Consider the following 16,505-nt stretch of genomic DNA (forward strand, 5'->3'; position numbering starts at 1 on the left):
CTGTGCTACCAGGAGCAAAGGGTGAACCTCAAATCCTGGGAAATCTCAAATCTGGGAACTCTGAAAACTTGGAAACCTGAGCCCAGTTTTACCAAATTACAGGCAAAACTTTCAATAAATCCCTATTTTCCCACTGGAAATCCTATAACCTTTCCCAGGGATTGTCCCATGGAGCAGGACCCCTCTCAGCTGTGTCTGGGTCTCCATGAGACCAAAATCCAGGGATTTGGGATCCCTCTTACTGGATTTCCACACCTCTTCTTGGATTTCCACAAGCTGCAGCTCCAAGCTCCTCAAAAAATTGGAAGTGGCATTTTTTAGGGAGAAACCTGGCTTGGATCCCTGGTTTTTTTCTTGGAGATTTTGGGATGCCTCCTTTAAACCTGCCCAGGGAATTCCCAAGTGGAGGAGAAGGCTGGAATTCCTGAAGGCCATGGAAAATTTCTAAAGGCCTCAGGGATTTCCAAGTGGAGGAGAAGGTGGGCATTCCTGAAGAACACAGGGAATTCCCAAGTGGAAGAGGAGGTGAGAATTCCCAGGGAATTTAGGGCCAGGCCAAAAAGGACAGGGGCTCCACCTGATCCAGCTGGAAAAATAGATATTCCCACCTTTCTCTGCCATTCCCAAGGTTTCCCTCTTCCAGGTGAGAGATCCAGAGTTCCACAGCATCGAGACACTTTTATTTTACAAAAATAAAACTCGGGAATTTGTGCCACCTGGTTTGGCTCAGGAATTCTGCCCTTCCCATCCTCCTTTTCCTGAGCACCCAGAGGTTTCCCTCTCCTCATCCCACAACGTCCATAATTCCAGTTTTCTGACATCTTTTTTCCCAAGATTTTGGTGTTTGTTTTCCTTGTCCATCCCGGAGGTGTTGGAGTCACTCCTCCCAATCCCGCTGGATTTAAATGAAGCACTTGGAGCTGCTCATCTCCCTCTGCCTGGTTTGGGAAAAAGAGGGAAGAGGAAACAATGGGAATGTTGGTTGCAGTTTGGGCTCCCTCTTGGAATTCTCCAACTCACAGCAGCTCTGGGGGTCCCTGATACCACGGGATTGTCCCATCCCACAGCCACAAAAAGCAAATATCCCAATCCTGACTGGATCCTGGCTCTGTTTAGGATCAGCTGGGAAAAGATGGGCACAGGGAGGACCCAGGGATCTGTCTTGGATTGGGATAAATCCCATTCCCAGTGGTTGCTTCTTCCCACAGACTGTGCTGGAGGTACCTTCAGCTGCTTTGTGAAGTTCCCAGTGGCTCCTAAAGCAAATTCCCTGAAAAAAAAATCCTGGGAATGGGGGGGAAAAAATCCAGGGAATTCCCTGGAAAAAAAAATATCCAGGAGTTGGATCCAGGTGGGCAGGAGGAGCTTCACTCATTTCCTGGTGTTGCTGGGCCTGGATTTCAAGCCCTTGGAATTTTCCCCAAAATTATGGATCTGAGCCTTTAATTCCTCTCTCTTTTTAAAGTTTCCCTCAAACCCAGAGCAGATGAACCTCACCAGAGATTTTTTAATGGATTGTGGAGAATTTATGGATTTTTTTTTTCCCAAAGGTCTGCAGGCAGAGAGAATTCCAAGAGAGGAATATTTTCCTTGGAAGGCTGGGATCAGTCCCAGCTCCTGCCCTGCTTGGAGCAGGGTTTGCATTCCTGCCAGGCCCCATTTTCCCTGGGATCACCTGGAGATGAGGGAAAATCCACACAAACAGATCCCAAACCCCCTGGATCTGGCAATGGGAGCCAAGCTGTGCTTCCAGGAGGTTTTCCCATTGAACCCCTGGATGAGGTGAGACCCCAACCACGGGATGTTAATCCAGACCTAAACTGGATTAGATTTAAGGCTCTGCCTGGAGATGCCAGAGTGTGCCTGGATGGAACATTCCAAAGGGTTTTGAGGGCACAAATCCCCAAATTCCTGCAAAACTTCACTCCTTGGAAAGCACAAAAGACATCCAAAACATCAAGACCTGGTGTCTAGGTGGATCCATGCCCATCCCACCCATGGAATTAACCCAGGGAAGATGTCCAGGAGCTCCTGGGAATGACCTGGGAACGGGAAGGGGAGAAAACCCCGCGACTTCCTGGCGCTTCCACCTTAGGGAAGTGGGAATGGGCCAACCCTGGGTGGGTTTTCCTGCCCTGGCCTTGCTCCTGGCTGGAGGAGGAGGGAGTTTGGGGGGCCCAGGCTCACCTGGGGGGCTCTGGCAGCGGCGCTGGCATTCCCGCCGGGATGGGAAGCGGTTGCTGTTCCCGCCGCAGCCCCCGAACAGGAAGGGCCGGCAGGAGCTGGAGGGGACGTGGAAGTACCAGAGCAGGGAATGGCGCTGGCAGGAGCCCTCATCCATGGGCTGCAGGCACCGGGCTGCAGGGAAACACCCCACAAAATTCCCAGGGGTTGGATCCCGGTGGGAAAACACCCCACAATTCCCATGGGATGGATCCTGGTGGGAAAACACCCCACAATTCCCATGGGTTGGATCCTGGTGGGAAAACACCCCCCACTTCCCATGGGATGGATCCCGGTGGGAAAACACCCCACAATTCCCATGGGATGGATCCCGGTGGGAAAACACCCCACAATTCCCATGGGATGGATCCCGGTGGGAAAACACCCCACAATTCCCATGGGATGGATCCCGGTGGGAAAACACCCCACAATTCCCAGGGGTTGGATCCTGGTGGGAAAACACCCCACAATTCCCCATGGGTTGGATTCTCTCTGGGAAAACATTCCCCAATTTCCAGGGGTTGGATCCTAGTGGGAAAACACCTCACAATTCCCAGGGGTTGGATCCATGTTGGAAAACACCCTAGAATTCCCCATGGGTTGGATTCTCTCTGGGAAACACCCCACAATTCCCTTGGCTTGGATCTGGGTGGGAAAACACCCCACATTCCCCATGGGTTGAATCCAGGTGGGGAAACACCCCACAACCACCCAGGGGTTGGATCCATTCTGGAAAACACCCCCACAACTATCCAGGGGTGGGATCTGGGTAGGAAAACACCCCATAATTCCCCACAGGTTGCATCCAAGTGGAAAAACACCCCACACCCAACCCACAGGTTGGATTTGGGTGGAAAAGCACCTTAACATTCCCTTGGCTTGGATCTGGGTGGGAAAACACCCCACATTCCCCATGGGTTGGATCCAAGCGGGAAAGTACCTCACGCCTGCCCCACAGGTTGGATTCAGGTAGAAAAACACTCCCCACACCCTCTCAGGGGTTGGATTCTCTCTGGGAAACACTCCAAAACCATCCAGGGGTTGGATCCAGGTAGGAGAAGGCCACACTTTGGAAAACACCCCCATAACCATCCATGGGTTGGATTTGCTGTGGAAAACACCCCACGCCCACCCCTGGGCTGGATCCCAGAGGGGACAAAGGAGGGAATCCAGCAGTGGATTCCCAAAATGGAAAAATCGGGATATCCAGGAGTGGATTCCCAGAGTGAAAAAATGGGAATATCCAAGAGTGGATTCTGTGAGTGGACAAAGGAGGGAATTAGAGTGGATTTCCAGAGGGGACAAAGGAAAGAAGCCAGCACTGGATTCCCAGAGGGGACAAAGGAGAGAATCCAGCAGTGTATTCCCAGAGTGGAAAAATGGGAATATCCAGGAGTGGATTCTCAGAGTGGACAAAGGAGGGAATTAGAGTGGATTCCCAGAGTGGAAAAATGGGAATATCCAGGAGTGGATTCCCAGAGGGACAAAGGGCCCATCCAGCAGTAGATTGCCAGAGTGGGATGAGCTCTGTGTTGTTCCATCATCCATCTCTGTGATTCCCACCATGGAGGCCCCTGACCATTCCCAAGGGGTGGTTAAACCCTGGATTCTGGGTGGGATGTTTTCACAGGAATGTTTGCATTCAGGGAATTCCAGGAGTGTTTTTCTGGACCCCCTCCAGTTCCTTCACCACCAGCTCAGCATCCCTGGGGCAAGCCCAGCTGCTTTAAGCCAAGACCAAACTGAGTTTTAACCTTGTGCAACTCCTTCAGTGCCACATCCCTTGATCCCAAGGCCGAGCAGCCCTTCCCACCTGGGAAGTGACTTCCCAAAATGCCACTTAATTCCCAGCTTTTCACCTGGTAATTGGCTGTCGGCTTCTCCCCGAGAGGCTCCCGCCGTCCGCCGCGCCAGGGCTGGGGGGGATAAAAACACCGAGGAAATCACACGGAATGAGGGCGTGCAAACAAATTATCCCTCATTTAAATAAAGCTCCTCGGAGCCTTCCGTGGCTAACGAGTTCTCCTAATAAATGTCACGGAGCAACCGGGCCGCGGGCAGCGAGGAGCTGGCGGCGGCAATAAAACCCTTAATGGTGTTAAACAACTCCGTGGGAAAGGTTGGGCGTTCGTCAGAGAGGATGGCAGTGCTGGTGGTTGTTTGCAGGAGATAAATGTCAGGCTGGAGCTGGGGAGGCTCGGAAAAGCCGGGAGCGATCGGAATCTGGCGGCAATAACGCTCCGGCCGCACAATCCGGTTAACGTCTGGAGCCTCGTCACTTAGCAGAGGGATTTATGAGCCCTCCCGACTCAGCCCCGGCTTGTAATGGGATTGTTGGCTGCTGCCGTGATTCAATAACACCTGGAACGTCCCATCCATCTGATCCCGAGCGCTGCCGCGGTGCAAATCGAGTTTGGATCCAGATGGGAGACTCTGACGTCCGGCACAGACGTCGGGAGAGCACCCGGAGCGGGGATGGCTGGGGTTTGGTTTGGTTCTGGCCTTGGCTGGATGTTTTGGGATGTGTCCATCCCTTACATGGGGCCATCATCCATGGGTTTGACTTAAAACCCTTCCCAGAGCTCTTCCCAAAGCTCCCCATCCTGGGCAATCGTGGAATTGTAGAGTATGAGCTTGGAATTGGATGATCCTTAAGGCCCCTTCCAACACAAATTGTTCCATGCCTCAAGTTGGAAAGGGGGCTGTAAAAACCCTGGAATCCAAATCTCTGTTGGATTCCCTGGCCTGGAATTGGGTTTTTTAAAGGCCTCTTCTCTCCCAAACAATTCCACGTCTCAAATTGGAAGGGATCAATAAAGACCATTGAGTCCAACTTTCTGTTGGAATCCCTGGCCTGGAATTGGATGATTTTTTAGGCTATCCCAAACCATTCCATGTCCTAAATTTGAAGGGTCCGTAAAAACCCTGGAATCCAAATGAGTGTTGGGCTCCCTGCCTTGGAACTGGATGATTTTTAAGGCCCCCTCCATCCCAAACAATTCCATGTCCCAAACTGGAAAGAGACCTATAAAAATCCTGGAATCCAAATCTCTGTTGCACCTCTTGAATAATTTTTAAGGCCTCTTCCATGCCAAACCATTCCACATCTCAGATTGGAAGGGATCAATAAAGACCATTGAATCCAACTTTCTGTTGGACCCCTTGGCCTGGAATTGGATGATTTTTAAGGGTATCCCAAACTGTTCCATGTCCTAAATTTGAAGGGGGCTGCAAAAACCCTGGAACCCAAATCACTGTTGGACTCCCTGGCCTGGAATTGGATTATTTTTAAGATCTCTTCCATCCCAAGCCATTCCACGTCTCAGATTGGAAGGGATCAACGAAGACCATTGAATCCAACTTTCTGTTGGAATCCCTGCCTTGGAATTGGATGATTTTTAAGGCCTCTTCCAACCCAAACCATTCCATGTCCCAAATTGGAAAGAGGCCTGTAAAAACCCTGGAATCCATATCTCCGTTGGACCCCTTGGGTGATTTTTAAGGTTTCTTCCATCCCAAACCATTCTGTGTCCTGGAAGGGATCAATAAAGGCCACTGAGCTCAACTTTCTGTTGGAATCCCTGGCTTGGAATTGGATGATGTTTTAGGTCCCTTCCATCCCAAACCGTTCCATATCCCAGACTGGAAAGAGACCTGTAAAAACCCTGGAACCCAAATCTCTGTTGAACTCCCTGGCCTGGAATTGGATGATTTTTTAGGCTATCCCAAACCATTCCATGTCCCAAATTTGAAGGGGCTGTAAAAACCCTGGAACCCAAATCAGTGTTGGACTCCCTGCCTTGGAACGGGATGGTTTTTAAGGTTCCTTCCATTCCACAAACCATTCCACATCCCAAACTGGAAGGTGTTGGAAAGATCATGGAATCCAACTCCCTCTTAGACTGGAATTTGGAGCATTGAGACTCCCCTAGAGGAGATTTTTGGGGTGACCAAGAGGATTTAATGACAGTGCTTGATCAAGTTTAATTAAACCCCAGACTCTCAGGCTGGAAAAGCATTCCACTGCTCCATCTCCCTGATTTGGAAGAAATTCCCCAAGAACTTCACACTTGCATCCCATAATAAACCCCCACACCTGCAAACTGCAGGGCAACACTGCAGCTGATTTTGGGGTGCAAAGGCGACAACACTGGGGTGTCTTGCTCAGTTTGTAAAATTATTTTTATATTTAAATGGGGTTTTTAATTTATTTTCAATTATTTCTCCAGCTGTGCCATCCATTGTACCCAACCCTCCTCCTCTTCCTCCTGGTGACAAAATCTGAGCATCTTCATTGGCTGAATTACAAGAAATGATCCCAAAATCTCCCTCCTGTTTAATCCTGTCCTGAAGTTTGGATTTTGAGCCCCAATAGGAGGAATCCTGCCACAAATCACCCCAAAATCCCTCAATTTCCCCCTGTCCTGTTTTCCCTCTGTCCCACCAATCCAGATGGAATTCCAAGCCCTGGTGAGGAGATCAGGAGGTCCATGGGTGGCTCTTGCCCTGCTCTGGAGCAGATCTGACCCTCCCAGGGCCTTTCCCTCTTGGAAAACACCAACAGGAACAGCTCCAGTGGTTTTTCCACAAGGAAAACTCATGGAAAACATCTTTTCCCATGTTTTTAAGCTGTGGTTTTATCTTTTATTACAATGTTCACGATGCCCTGGACAGGAATAGTCTGGGATGAGGGTTTGGTCTCAGAGATGCCATTTCTGCCTGGCTGGAAATTTTACTGGAATTTGCCAAGGATGTGGTGGGAAAAATGGGACAAAACCAGCCTGGAAATGGCTGCCTCCTCCCAGCTTTTTAAAAGGAGCCCTTTGGAAGGTTGGGTTCACCACTGATCCCACGAATATTTAGGTTTTCCTCACTTTCAGAGGCATGGGCTCGTATCTTCTCCAAGAGTGTGGGAGCCCTCACTGGGAATCCCATCCCTGCCCAATTCCAGGGAAGAGGATTTACCATGGAATGCTCCAGAGGATTCATTCCATGGTTGGGAAGATGGGAAGGAGGAGGCTGAACTCACCTGCAAGGAGTGGAGGTGGCTCCATGAAGGGTTTCACTGGAGTCTCCAATGTGGTCTTGCCGTGAGTTGTGCCAAGCTTTTCTTCCCAATTTCCACCATTCCTGGCGTATTCCCGAGGCTGGGAATACCCTTGGAGCCTCCTGTGGACTTCAGCCACCTCCAGACCTGCGGATTGAGGGTCACTGAGGATAAATCCAAAGCTTTGGGGTGGGCAGATCAGCTCTCCAGGCTCCGTGGACCATTGGATTTGAGGGTTCCACGAGTCCTGGAGCTGATCCTGGGGATGGTTTGGGATGTGGAGCAATCCCAGAATTTTGTGGGCAGGGATTGGGGTTCCTGTGGGCTCAGCTTTAAAAACTGGGAGTCAGGAAGGGATTTGAGCACGTCCTGGAGGAGAGGGTGAAAACAGGAGACTCCCAGGTGTCCCTCTGATCCCTCAGATTCCTCTCAGGAAGACCCATCCCCCTCAAACCAGGATCCAAAAGCCGTTGGTGATCCAACATTTTCTGCACTGAATCCCAGGAAAAAAAACCCATTTATTCCTAAAAACAACTTTTCACCGTTTTGGGCTGATTTGGGGCAAGGAGAAGATCCTTTCCTGCATGAATTCCCAGCCTTACCCTTTTCCATGGACATCCTTCCCAAGTCACCTCCACAACCTGCAGACAGAAGAGACAGGGAAGAGTTTGCTGCTTTTTACCTCCCCAACATAAATAAGATTTTCCAAGGAAATAATTATTTTTCTGGATTATTTTTCATCCCTTTCTCCCCCTTTTCAAGGACACAAATGCTTCCTAATAACTCCAGTGGTGGTGAACCTAAAAATCTTCCATATCCATAGGGAAAGCCCTGGGAATGGGGCAGAAAGGTTCTGCTGGATCTCAAATAAATGGATTTCTTCAGGACAAGGAAAGCAAGACCCCAAAAAGTTTCAATGTTGGGATTCTGGGATAAAACCATCCCCAAATTTGGTTGTTGTTTTTTTTTTGTATTGTTTTATTTTGAATTATTGTTTGTTTCTTTGTTTGTGGGGTTTTTGATTGTTTGTTTTTGGTGTGTTTTCATTTGTTTTGGGGATTTTGTTTTGGGTTTTGGTTTGTTTTTGTTTTTTTGTGGTTCTTTTTTTTTTGGTGGTGCTGGTGGCAGTTATTCCCTGTGGGAGCAGAGAATTCTGTGTGCCAAGGAATGCCACAAAAACCTGGGAATTAAAATGTTCAGTGACCTCCAAGTGACCCTTCCCAATCCACAAGGAAATGGGGGAAAGATTCGCTGACAAAACCAAATGGGAAGGGGGGGAGGTTGTTAAGGGATAAAAATGGGGAATTTCAGGAGGTTAGGAATCTGCAGAGCCTGGAATTCCAGACTCCTGGAGAGGGGCCCCAGCTCCACCTGCTGCTGACGGTGACATTTGGGAGCGTGCTGGCGCAGAAATGGCTCCAATTCAGCTGCAGGCAGGGTCACCACGGGGCCAACTCACCACAAATCCCTCGCATCTCGCTCCTCAGCACTTCCTTCACCTCTTCCTCCTGTGCCAGAGTGGGAAAAACGGAATTTAGGGATGAATTCCAACCCTGGCACCATCTCCTTGCTGGTCCCTCTGAGGTGGAGCCACCTCATTTGGGGTGTTATGAGAGCACAGGTTTGGTGAGACAGGGAGCTTGGTTCAAGATTTGCACCTCATCCCCTCTGGGAATTCCTGGTTTTCCTGAAGCCAGCTCCTCTGGCCACGAGGGATGGGATCCCAACCCAAATCACACCTCAAACCTGGGCTGCTTTTCCAAGGAGTGTCCCCACCCTCCTGGCATTGTCCCACTGATGTGGAGCCACCTCGTTTGGGGTGCGATGAGATTGGAGATTTGGTGTCATGGTTCAAGATTTGTGGCTCATTCCCTTCAGAAATTCCTGGTTTTCCTGCAGCCACCTCCTCTGGCCATGAGGAATGGGATCCCAACCCAAGTCACCCCTCAAACCTGGGCTGGCTTTCCAAGGAGTGGATGATTTTTAAGGTCCCTTCCATCCCAAACTGGAAGGATCTGTAAACACCCTTGTCACCCATCACCCCATGTCACCCCTCAAACCTGGGCTGAGTGTCCCCACCCTCCTGGCCTTGTGCCCAAAGCCACGATCTCCCAAACTTCCCTGAGCTCTGGAAAGCCATGGAGCCACCTGCACCCAAATTATCCTCCAGGATTGCCCCTTGGGAATGTGGAACCACATTTGATCATTTGGAGCTGCACCTCCTCCTGCTTTCTCTGCTCCTTCCCAGCCAACGCTGTTCCCCATGGAATGAAACCTCCAATCTCCTGGATTTGGAGCCCATCCTTCATCCCTGGGACAGCCAATGGACACTGATCCCATTGGGAATCTTCCCTATGGGATGGTCAATGTCCTGCTGAACTTTTTTGGGGTCATCACTCTTATCCTTCTTGGGATTCCAAATTTTGGGGCATTTTCCCATGTAGGGAGCTGGAATTTTCAGCAGCCCAAATTTAGGAGATCCTTTCCATGCTAAAATTAGTCCTGCTTGGAAAATTAATCCACACCCTGAGAAAATGGAAATACTGTCTTGTGTCAGTCAAGTGGCACAAAATCCGGGATGAAGGGATGTGGAGGGAGCTGCCACAGGAATTTTGTCCTGATCCATGTGGCTCAACCCCTCCTTCTCCCTCAGGATTTGGAAGCCCAGGGCAGCAGCTTTTCCCTAAAGGCTTTGAAAATGGGGCACATTTCCCTCTCCTGCTTTCCCTTTGGCTTGGATCAGCCCTGGAGCACCGATCCCGTGGGACAATCAGGAGTTGGGAAAGATGGTTTAGGAAAAATCTGCTTTAGGCTTGGCTTTGTAGAGTCCAGCTCTGCTGTCCCTGGGTAACACCACAGCCTCATTTCCCAGATATTCCCAGAGCAAATCCGCTTCTTAACATTTCCCTCCTCCCCTCAGCCTCTTAGGGCTGTTTGGCCGATTTTCTCCTTTTTCCCCCTGAAATGGGAAACGATCTTGGGAGGAAGCACTCACGGAAAGGCCCGGCTCTCCCTTGGCTCCTTTCTGCCCGGCAGGACCCTTTTCCCCCTGTTAAAAACACTTGGATCATTATCACATCACTGGAGATTGTCGTGAAATGCTCTGGGGATAAGTGCTCCTCAGGGATGATAGCTGGGAAGGGAGATGGGTAAAAAGCCTAAAAATTTGTAGGTGTTTTCCTATAAATTTCAGGGATATCTGCGAGTGGCTCAGTGGGGTGAACAGGCACAGCCTCATCCATGTGTCCATCAGATCATCCCAGATTTTTTGGGAGCTCTGCTCCATCACAACAATATTCATTAAAAACAGGAGCTGAGAGCCATCAGTTGTTTCCCAAGCCTCGGCATTTTGATCCCGGGATAATTAACAACTTGATGTCCTGATCACTTGCAATTATCTCTCCTTGGAGAGGTCAAAACTTCCCCTGAAGAGATGAGAAAGGAGGGGAGGAAAGGGGATGGAAAATCTCAAGAGGGAAATGAGCTGGGAGATTAAATCCATGGATCAAGTCAGGTTTGTTTTCCATCTGGAAGAGGTGGATACATGGAGAGGGTCTGGCCTGCACAGAATCTTTGGGAACAGCTCAAGCAGAAGATTTGAAAGTGGAGCTGCAATTCCAGCACTGGAAAGATGGAAAAACCAGGAGATGTTGAGCTTTGTCAACAAGGGATAAAAACACCCTGACAAATTTTCCACTCAGAACTGCTGGAAACTGGATTTGTGGATTAAGGGTGCTTCAAAATATTAAAGGACAAGGAGCACAAGAAGGATGATCCCAATTAAAGCCGGCAGGATCATTTTTCTCAATCCATGTTCACTTCCAGTGCCAGGAAAAATCACATTATCCACCAGCAGCACATGGAGTTACAGCAGTGCCCCTGCTGACCCTAAAATCCCTTGGGACATTGGGGTTTGCAGGGTGTGGGGACTGACCCCAAACTGGTTGGGATCCAAAGCTCTTGTTGGAATTCTCTGCTGAGTGTTAATTATGCGTTAATTACCCTGCACTGATTATTGGTTAATTCCTGCTCTGCCTCGGGGATGTGCTGATCCAAAGTTTGATGTTTTCCCAAAGGAAAATTCCTTCACCTTCCCCGCAGCTGGAGACACCTCCAGGCAGGAATTTGGGCAGCACTACCCGTGCCCAACACCTGGAATTTGGGATTCCAACAGCTCTGCTCTTGTTGGAAAACCCGGAGAGCTGAGAAATGAGACCTGGAAGCTCCAAGGTTCATCCAGCCCCAGTTTGGAATTTCGGGAACCCCACTGGATCGTTCCCATACTGACCACTTCTCCTTTTGGCCCGTCCATGCCTGGGGGTCCCTGGAGGCACAGCTGGGATCTCCCTCTTTTCCCTGGTGGACCCTGGAGAAGAAAAGGGGAGTTCTGTCAGCACTTCCAGAGATATCCCACTCTTTTTTTGGGAGATTTTCCCCCTAAAAGCCAGTCTGGGATGGGAATGTGCTCTGGAATTGTTCCCCCTCTCTCCCAAGCCCACAAGCCATTCCTGGAGCTTCTCCTTTAATTCCAGGAGAAGCCGAGGAGCGGTGTGGGTGGAAAGAGTGGCACCTCACAGCCTCTCTTTAATCAGTGTCCAAAAAAAAAAAGCCATTTATTATCCCAGACAGGCTTTTCTGGGCTCGCTAATAACATCAAAAATTCCAGCCTTTTAAAATATCCATGAGGGAATCTTGTACTTTCGGCTCCCTCCTCCCTCCTGTCATTCCTTTGATTTATTTTTCATGGCAAGGCACAGCCTGGGGAGCAAGAGGAGGAAGAATAATTTTGTTTCCATGGGCTGGAGTGGGATTTAATCCATATTTTATTGTTCTGGAAGGACCTTTTTCCACCTTCTTCCTATAATCACCCTTCAAAATTCCTTTTAAAGATCCCTGTCACACTTTCAGCACCTTTATTCAGTGACTTCAAGCTCTTATTTTTAAGGAAGGTGCTGATTTCCAGAGGTATTTTCCAGGTAAAATTCAGCTTCCATAAGGGAAATTAGCAGGGAGAAAATCAAAGTGTCTTTGGAGGAATAAAAAAATGAAATATTTAGGAGTTTGTTTTAAAGTTGATTTTGTGATAAAGGAGTTGATTAAGGAGATCTTGTGCCACAAAAAAAAAAAAAAAAAAAAAAAAAAAAAAAAAAAAAAAAATTGAGAATTTCTGGGTGTGGGTTGAGTTCCTTGTTCATCCTTTCTGCCCTGCATCCTTCTTCTTGCCTTAAATCCCTTTTTTTTGGGAATTCTATGGGATCACACATTTTTTGTCTTTCTGAAGAACAGCCTCATGTTCTGATCAACATGTCCTGTTCAAGATATTGATATTGTAGTTTCCAATTACTTAATTAATTTTAAAAATTGTTTTTCATGTAGAATTTGCCAAAATCCTGCTAATATTTGATCCCGCTGGAGCTGATGTGTAAAAGTTGTCAGTGGATATCACCTTGGGAAAAAAGTAGGAAAACTCTGCTGGAATGAGGTGGAATTGAGATTTTTTAGTGACCCATCCATGTCAGAATTCCTGCAAAAATTTCTAGGACAGAGAAATCCTGGAGAGTGGATCTGATGAGATCCAGACTTAGATTTTCCCAGAAAATTGGGAATTGTCCCAACTTCCATCCTCCAAAATCCAAATTATTGCCAGGAATCAAGCTGGGCTTACAGATAAAATTTTGTTTTCCAGGTTATTTTATTCCAGCTTTTCCTTGATTCCTGGATCATCCAGGTAATTTTTGTGTTCTTTAATCCAAGCCTGAAACTGTCCCAGCAAAACCACGGAGGAAATTTTCATTTCCAGCCTTTTTTTTTTTCACTTTGGAAAGTTATTTATTTCTCAGAGCTGTCTCAAGAAAACTTCCAGGGCAGGGTGATCCTGCTCATCGACGGAATTAACATCTCATTTCCCAGGATTTTTTTCCCTGCATTTCTAAAGGTGCCCAGCGTGGCTGGAATGCAAAAATATTCATTAAAAACGGGAGCTGAGAGCCAGCAGCTCCTTCCCAAGGCCTGGCACCCTGATCCTGGGATAATGAACCACTTGGTGTCCTGATCACTTGGAATTATCTCTCCATGGAGAGGTCAGACCTTCCCCTGGAGAGAGGGGAGGGAAAATGTCAGGAGGGAAAGGAACTGGGAGAGGGAATCTGTGGATTGAGATCCTGTGGGAAGAGGGAATGTGGGAGAGCTTGGGAGAGGGGGGACGTGAGGACACTTCAGGGGTGTTCAGGCACACGAGGGTGTCCAGGAGTGGATCTCTGTGGGATTTGGGATCTGTGGGACTCAGGGCCTGCTGGGATTCCTGTGGGATTCAGGACCTGTGGGATTTGGGATTTTTGGGATTCAGGATCTGTGGGATTCAGGACATGATAGGATTCCTGTGGGATTTGGGATCTGCGGGATTCCGTGGGATTCAGGATCTGTGGGGTTTGGAACCTGTGGGATTCAGGGCCTGAATGGGATTCCTGTGGGATCCAGGATCTGTGGGATTCCCGTGGGATTCAGAACCTGTGGGATTTGGGACCTGCTGGGATTTCTGTGGGATTCAGGACCCACTGGGATTCCTGTGTGATTCAGAACCTGTGGGGTTCAGTTCCTGTGGGATTCAGGATCTGTGGGATTCAGGACCTGTGGGTTTCCTGTGGGATTCAGGACCTGTGGGATTCCTGTGGTATTCAGGATCTGTGGAATTCAGGACCTGTGGGATTCACAATCTGTGGGATTCAGGACCTGTGCGATTGAGGATCTGCTGGGATTCCTTTGGGATCCAGGATCTGTGGGATTCCTGTGGGATTCAGGGCCTGCTGGGATTCCTGTGGGATTCAGGACCTGCTGGGATTCAGAACCTGCTGGGATTCCTGTGGGATTTGGGGCCTGTGGAATTCTGGATCTGTGGGACTGAGGACCTGTGAATCCTGTAGGATTCAGGGCCTGCTGGGATTCCTGTTGGATTCAGGACTTTTGGGATTCAGGGCCCACTGGGATTCCTGTGGGATTTGGGATCTGTGGGATTCCTGTGGGATTCAGAACGTGTGGGATTTGGGACCTGTGGAATTCAGGATCTGTGAAGATCTGTGGAATTCCTGTGGGATTCAGGACCTGCGGGATTCAGGATCTGCTGGGATTCCTGTGGGATCCAGGATCTGTGAGATTCCCGTGGGATTCAGGACCTGTGGGATTCCCATGGGATTCAGGACCCGTGCTCACCTGTGGGCCTGGCTGTCCCTGTGGCCCTCGAGGTCCAGCTGCTCCAGCCCCTCCAGGCTTCCCAGGCCATCCCACTTGTCCCTTGAATCCTCCCAGTCCTGGAACTCCCTTGGCTCCCTGGGAATCACAGGGGTTTTAGGGATGGGGCAGCCAAACCTCATCCAAACACTTCCATGGCATTGGGAATATGGGAACACCTCCCACATTCCTTTGCTCTCCACCTTTCCTTGTCCAGAAGGTGCTTGGTGACTTGGATTTTCCATCCAACTATTCCCTGGAATCCCTAAATTCCCAGCTCGCCTAAACAGAACTCTTTCATTTGTAACCCTGAGAAAAACAAGGAAAGAGGAAGATCCCAAACCTACAAATTTCATCTTCACCACTGAGCTTTCTCCTGGAGCTGCTGGAACAAAAAATATTCCCATGAAACCCTCCAGAAGGAAAAACCCAACACCCAGCAGTGGTGGAAAACAAATGTGTGGGAGAGGAGAGGGCCTGGAGAGGAAGGGAATGAGAATTCCTTGGGAATGATCTCCAAGACACCAACCTGAGACTTCAGGATGTGCTCGACCATCAGGGAATGGGGAACAGATTTGTTATCAATGAAATCATTTAAGATCCCAAATCCATTGGAGACTGGAATGTGGGAAGGGCCTGAGGGGCTGGAAAATGCCAAGAGATTTGATGGAGGCTGCTGAGATTTTTTTTTTTTTCCTTAAAAATTTACTATTTTAGCAGAAATCACTATTTTCTTCCCCTATGGAAAAATACAAATTTAGGTGTGTTTTTTTAAAGAATAAAGCAGGAAATTAAGGAATGCCAAGAAGGAAGATTGGTGGGGAGTGATCCAGGTGGGAATTCCTCAAAGAGATGGGAACAGAACTCAGGATCAGGTCGGAGACCTTTCCCATTTCCCATGCCAAGGTGGCCACAGCCTGATCCACTTTTATTCCAAGGATGTACCCTGGGAATGGTGGTGGAATAACTCTGCCAGTGAGTCCCAGCCCCTCTGGATGGCTTCTCCTCACTCCCAACTGGCTCCACCTGGGATTTTATCCATGCACAGAGGGGAATTTAAGGAGACCTCTCTCTCCTGCCCTTTTCCAACTGCATTCCCAACCCTAACATTCCAGCCAGTTGACATTTCCCCTCTGGAAAGGGCACCAATGATGTGGAAAATGTTAAATTTTGTTAACTGAACCTGATGGATGTGGGATTTATTCCTTGGAAATGGCAGCGTGCTCAGCACCAACCTTTTCTCCTTTCTCCCCAGGAATTCCCGAGGCGCCGTCACTCCCTGAGGCTCCTGGCTCGCCCTGGAAGGTAAAATCATGGGCTTGGAAAAGCTGGGATTTTGGGAATTTACTGGTTTTTCCTCGGATTAGAGTTATTTACTGAGTGTCACCTCAGTCTGGACGCTGGTGGTATTCAAGGAGAGGGAAAATTCCCATAAAAATGGAAAAGAGCCTGTGGAGCATCGGGATTGGGATGGATGAACTCAGCTGAGAAAGTGAGTAAAGATCCCAATCCCAGTACCCAAGAATCCTCACCCAATCCATGCTGATTTATGGGAACAGATCCAGGAAAATCCAATTGATGCCCTTTGGAAGAAAAGGGCATTTTCCACAGGTGGAAGGAGCCAAGGTAAAACCATGGCTAACGTGGCCTTGGAAAGGCTGGGATTTTGGGAATTAACTGGTTTTTCCTTGGATTGGAGTTATTTACTGAGTGTCACCTCAGTCTGGGCACTGGTGGTATTCCAGGAGAGGGAAAATTCCCATTAAAATGGAAAACAGCCTGTGGAGCATTCCATTAAATTGGAAAAGACCCTGGGATTGGGATGGATGAACTCAGCTGAGGAGGTGAGTAAAGATCCCAATCCCAGTATCCAAGAATCCTCACCCAATTGGTGCTGATTTATGGGAACAGATCCAGGAAAATCCAATTTATGCCCTTAGGAGGAAATGGGCATTTTCCAGAGGTGGATTTGGGAAAACTTCTGGGAAAACTCTTGTGGGATGACCTTTAA

The 16,505-nt window shown here is 48.7% G+C and overlaps 1 protein-coding gene across 1 annotated transcript in view; it reads right to left on the reverse strand.

Annotated features, from left to right (window-relative positions):
• Positions 1-630: 630 nt before the first annotated feature.
• The window catches only part of LOC134416994 (collagen alpha-1(VII) chain-like), a 97,855-nt gene continuing 81,980 nt past the window's right edge, over positions 631-16,505 (reverse strand). The window contains exons 72-81 of the mRNA XM_063153644.1: positions 15,730-15,792; positions 14,477-14,593; positions 11,559-11,636; positions 10,266-10,319; positions 8,730-8,778; positions 7,873-7,911; positions 7,253-7,417; positions 4,083-4,139; positions 2,188-2,358; positions 631-938 (exon numbers count right to left, since the gene is read on the reverse strand). Of these exons, the coding sequence (XP_063009714.1) occupies positions 925-938; positions 2,188-2,358; positions 4,083-4,139; positions 7,253-7,417; positions 7,873-7,911; positions 8,730-8,778; positions 10,266-10,319; positions 11,559-11,636; positions 14,477-14,593; positions 15,730-15,792 (807 nt within the window). The 3' untranslated portion in view covers positions 631-924. The remainder of the gene's footprint in view (positions 939-2,187; positions 2,359-4,082; positions 4,140-7,252; positions 7,418-7,872; positions 7,912-8,729; positions 8,779-10,265; positions 10,320-11,558; positions 11,637-14,476; positions 14,594-15,729; positions 15,793-16,505) is intronic.

This window comes from Melospiza melodia, chromosome 4 (genome assembly GCF_035770615.1).
Source record: "Melospiza melodia melodia isolate bMelMel2 chromosome 4, bMelMel2.pri, whole genome shotgun sequence".
Classification (NCBI taxonomy): domain Eukaryota; kingdom Metazoa; phylum Chordata; class Aves; order Passeriformes; family Passerellidae; genus Melospiza; species Melospiza melodia.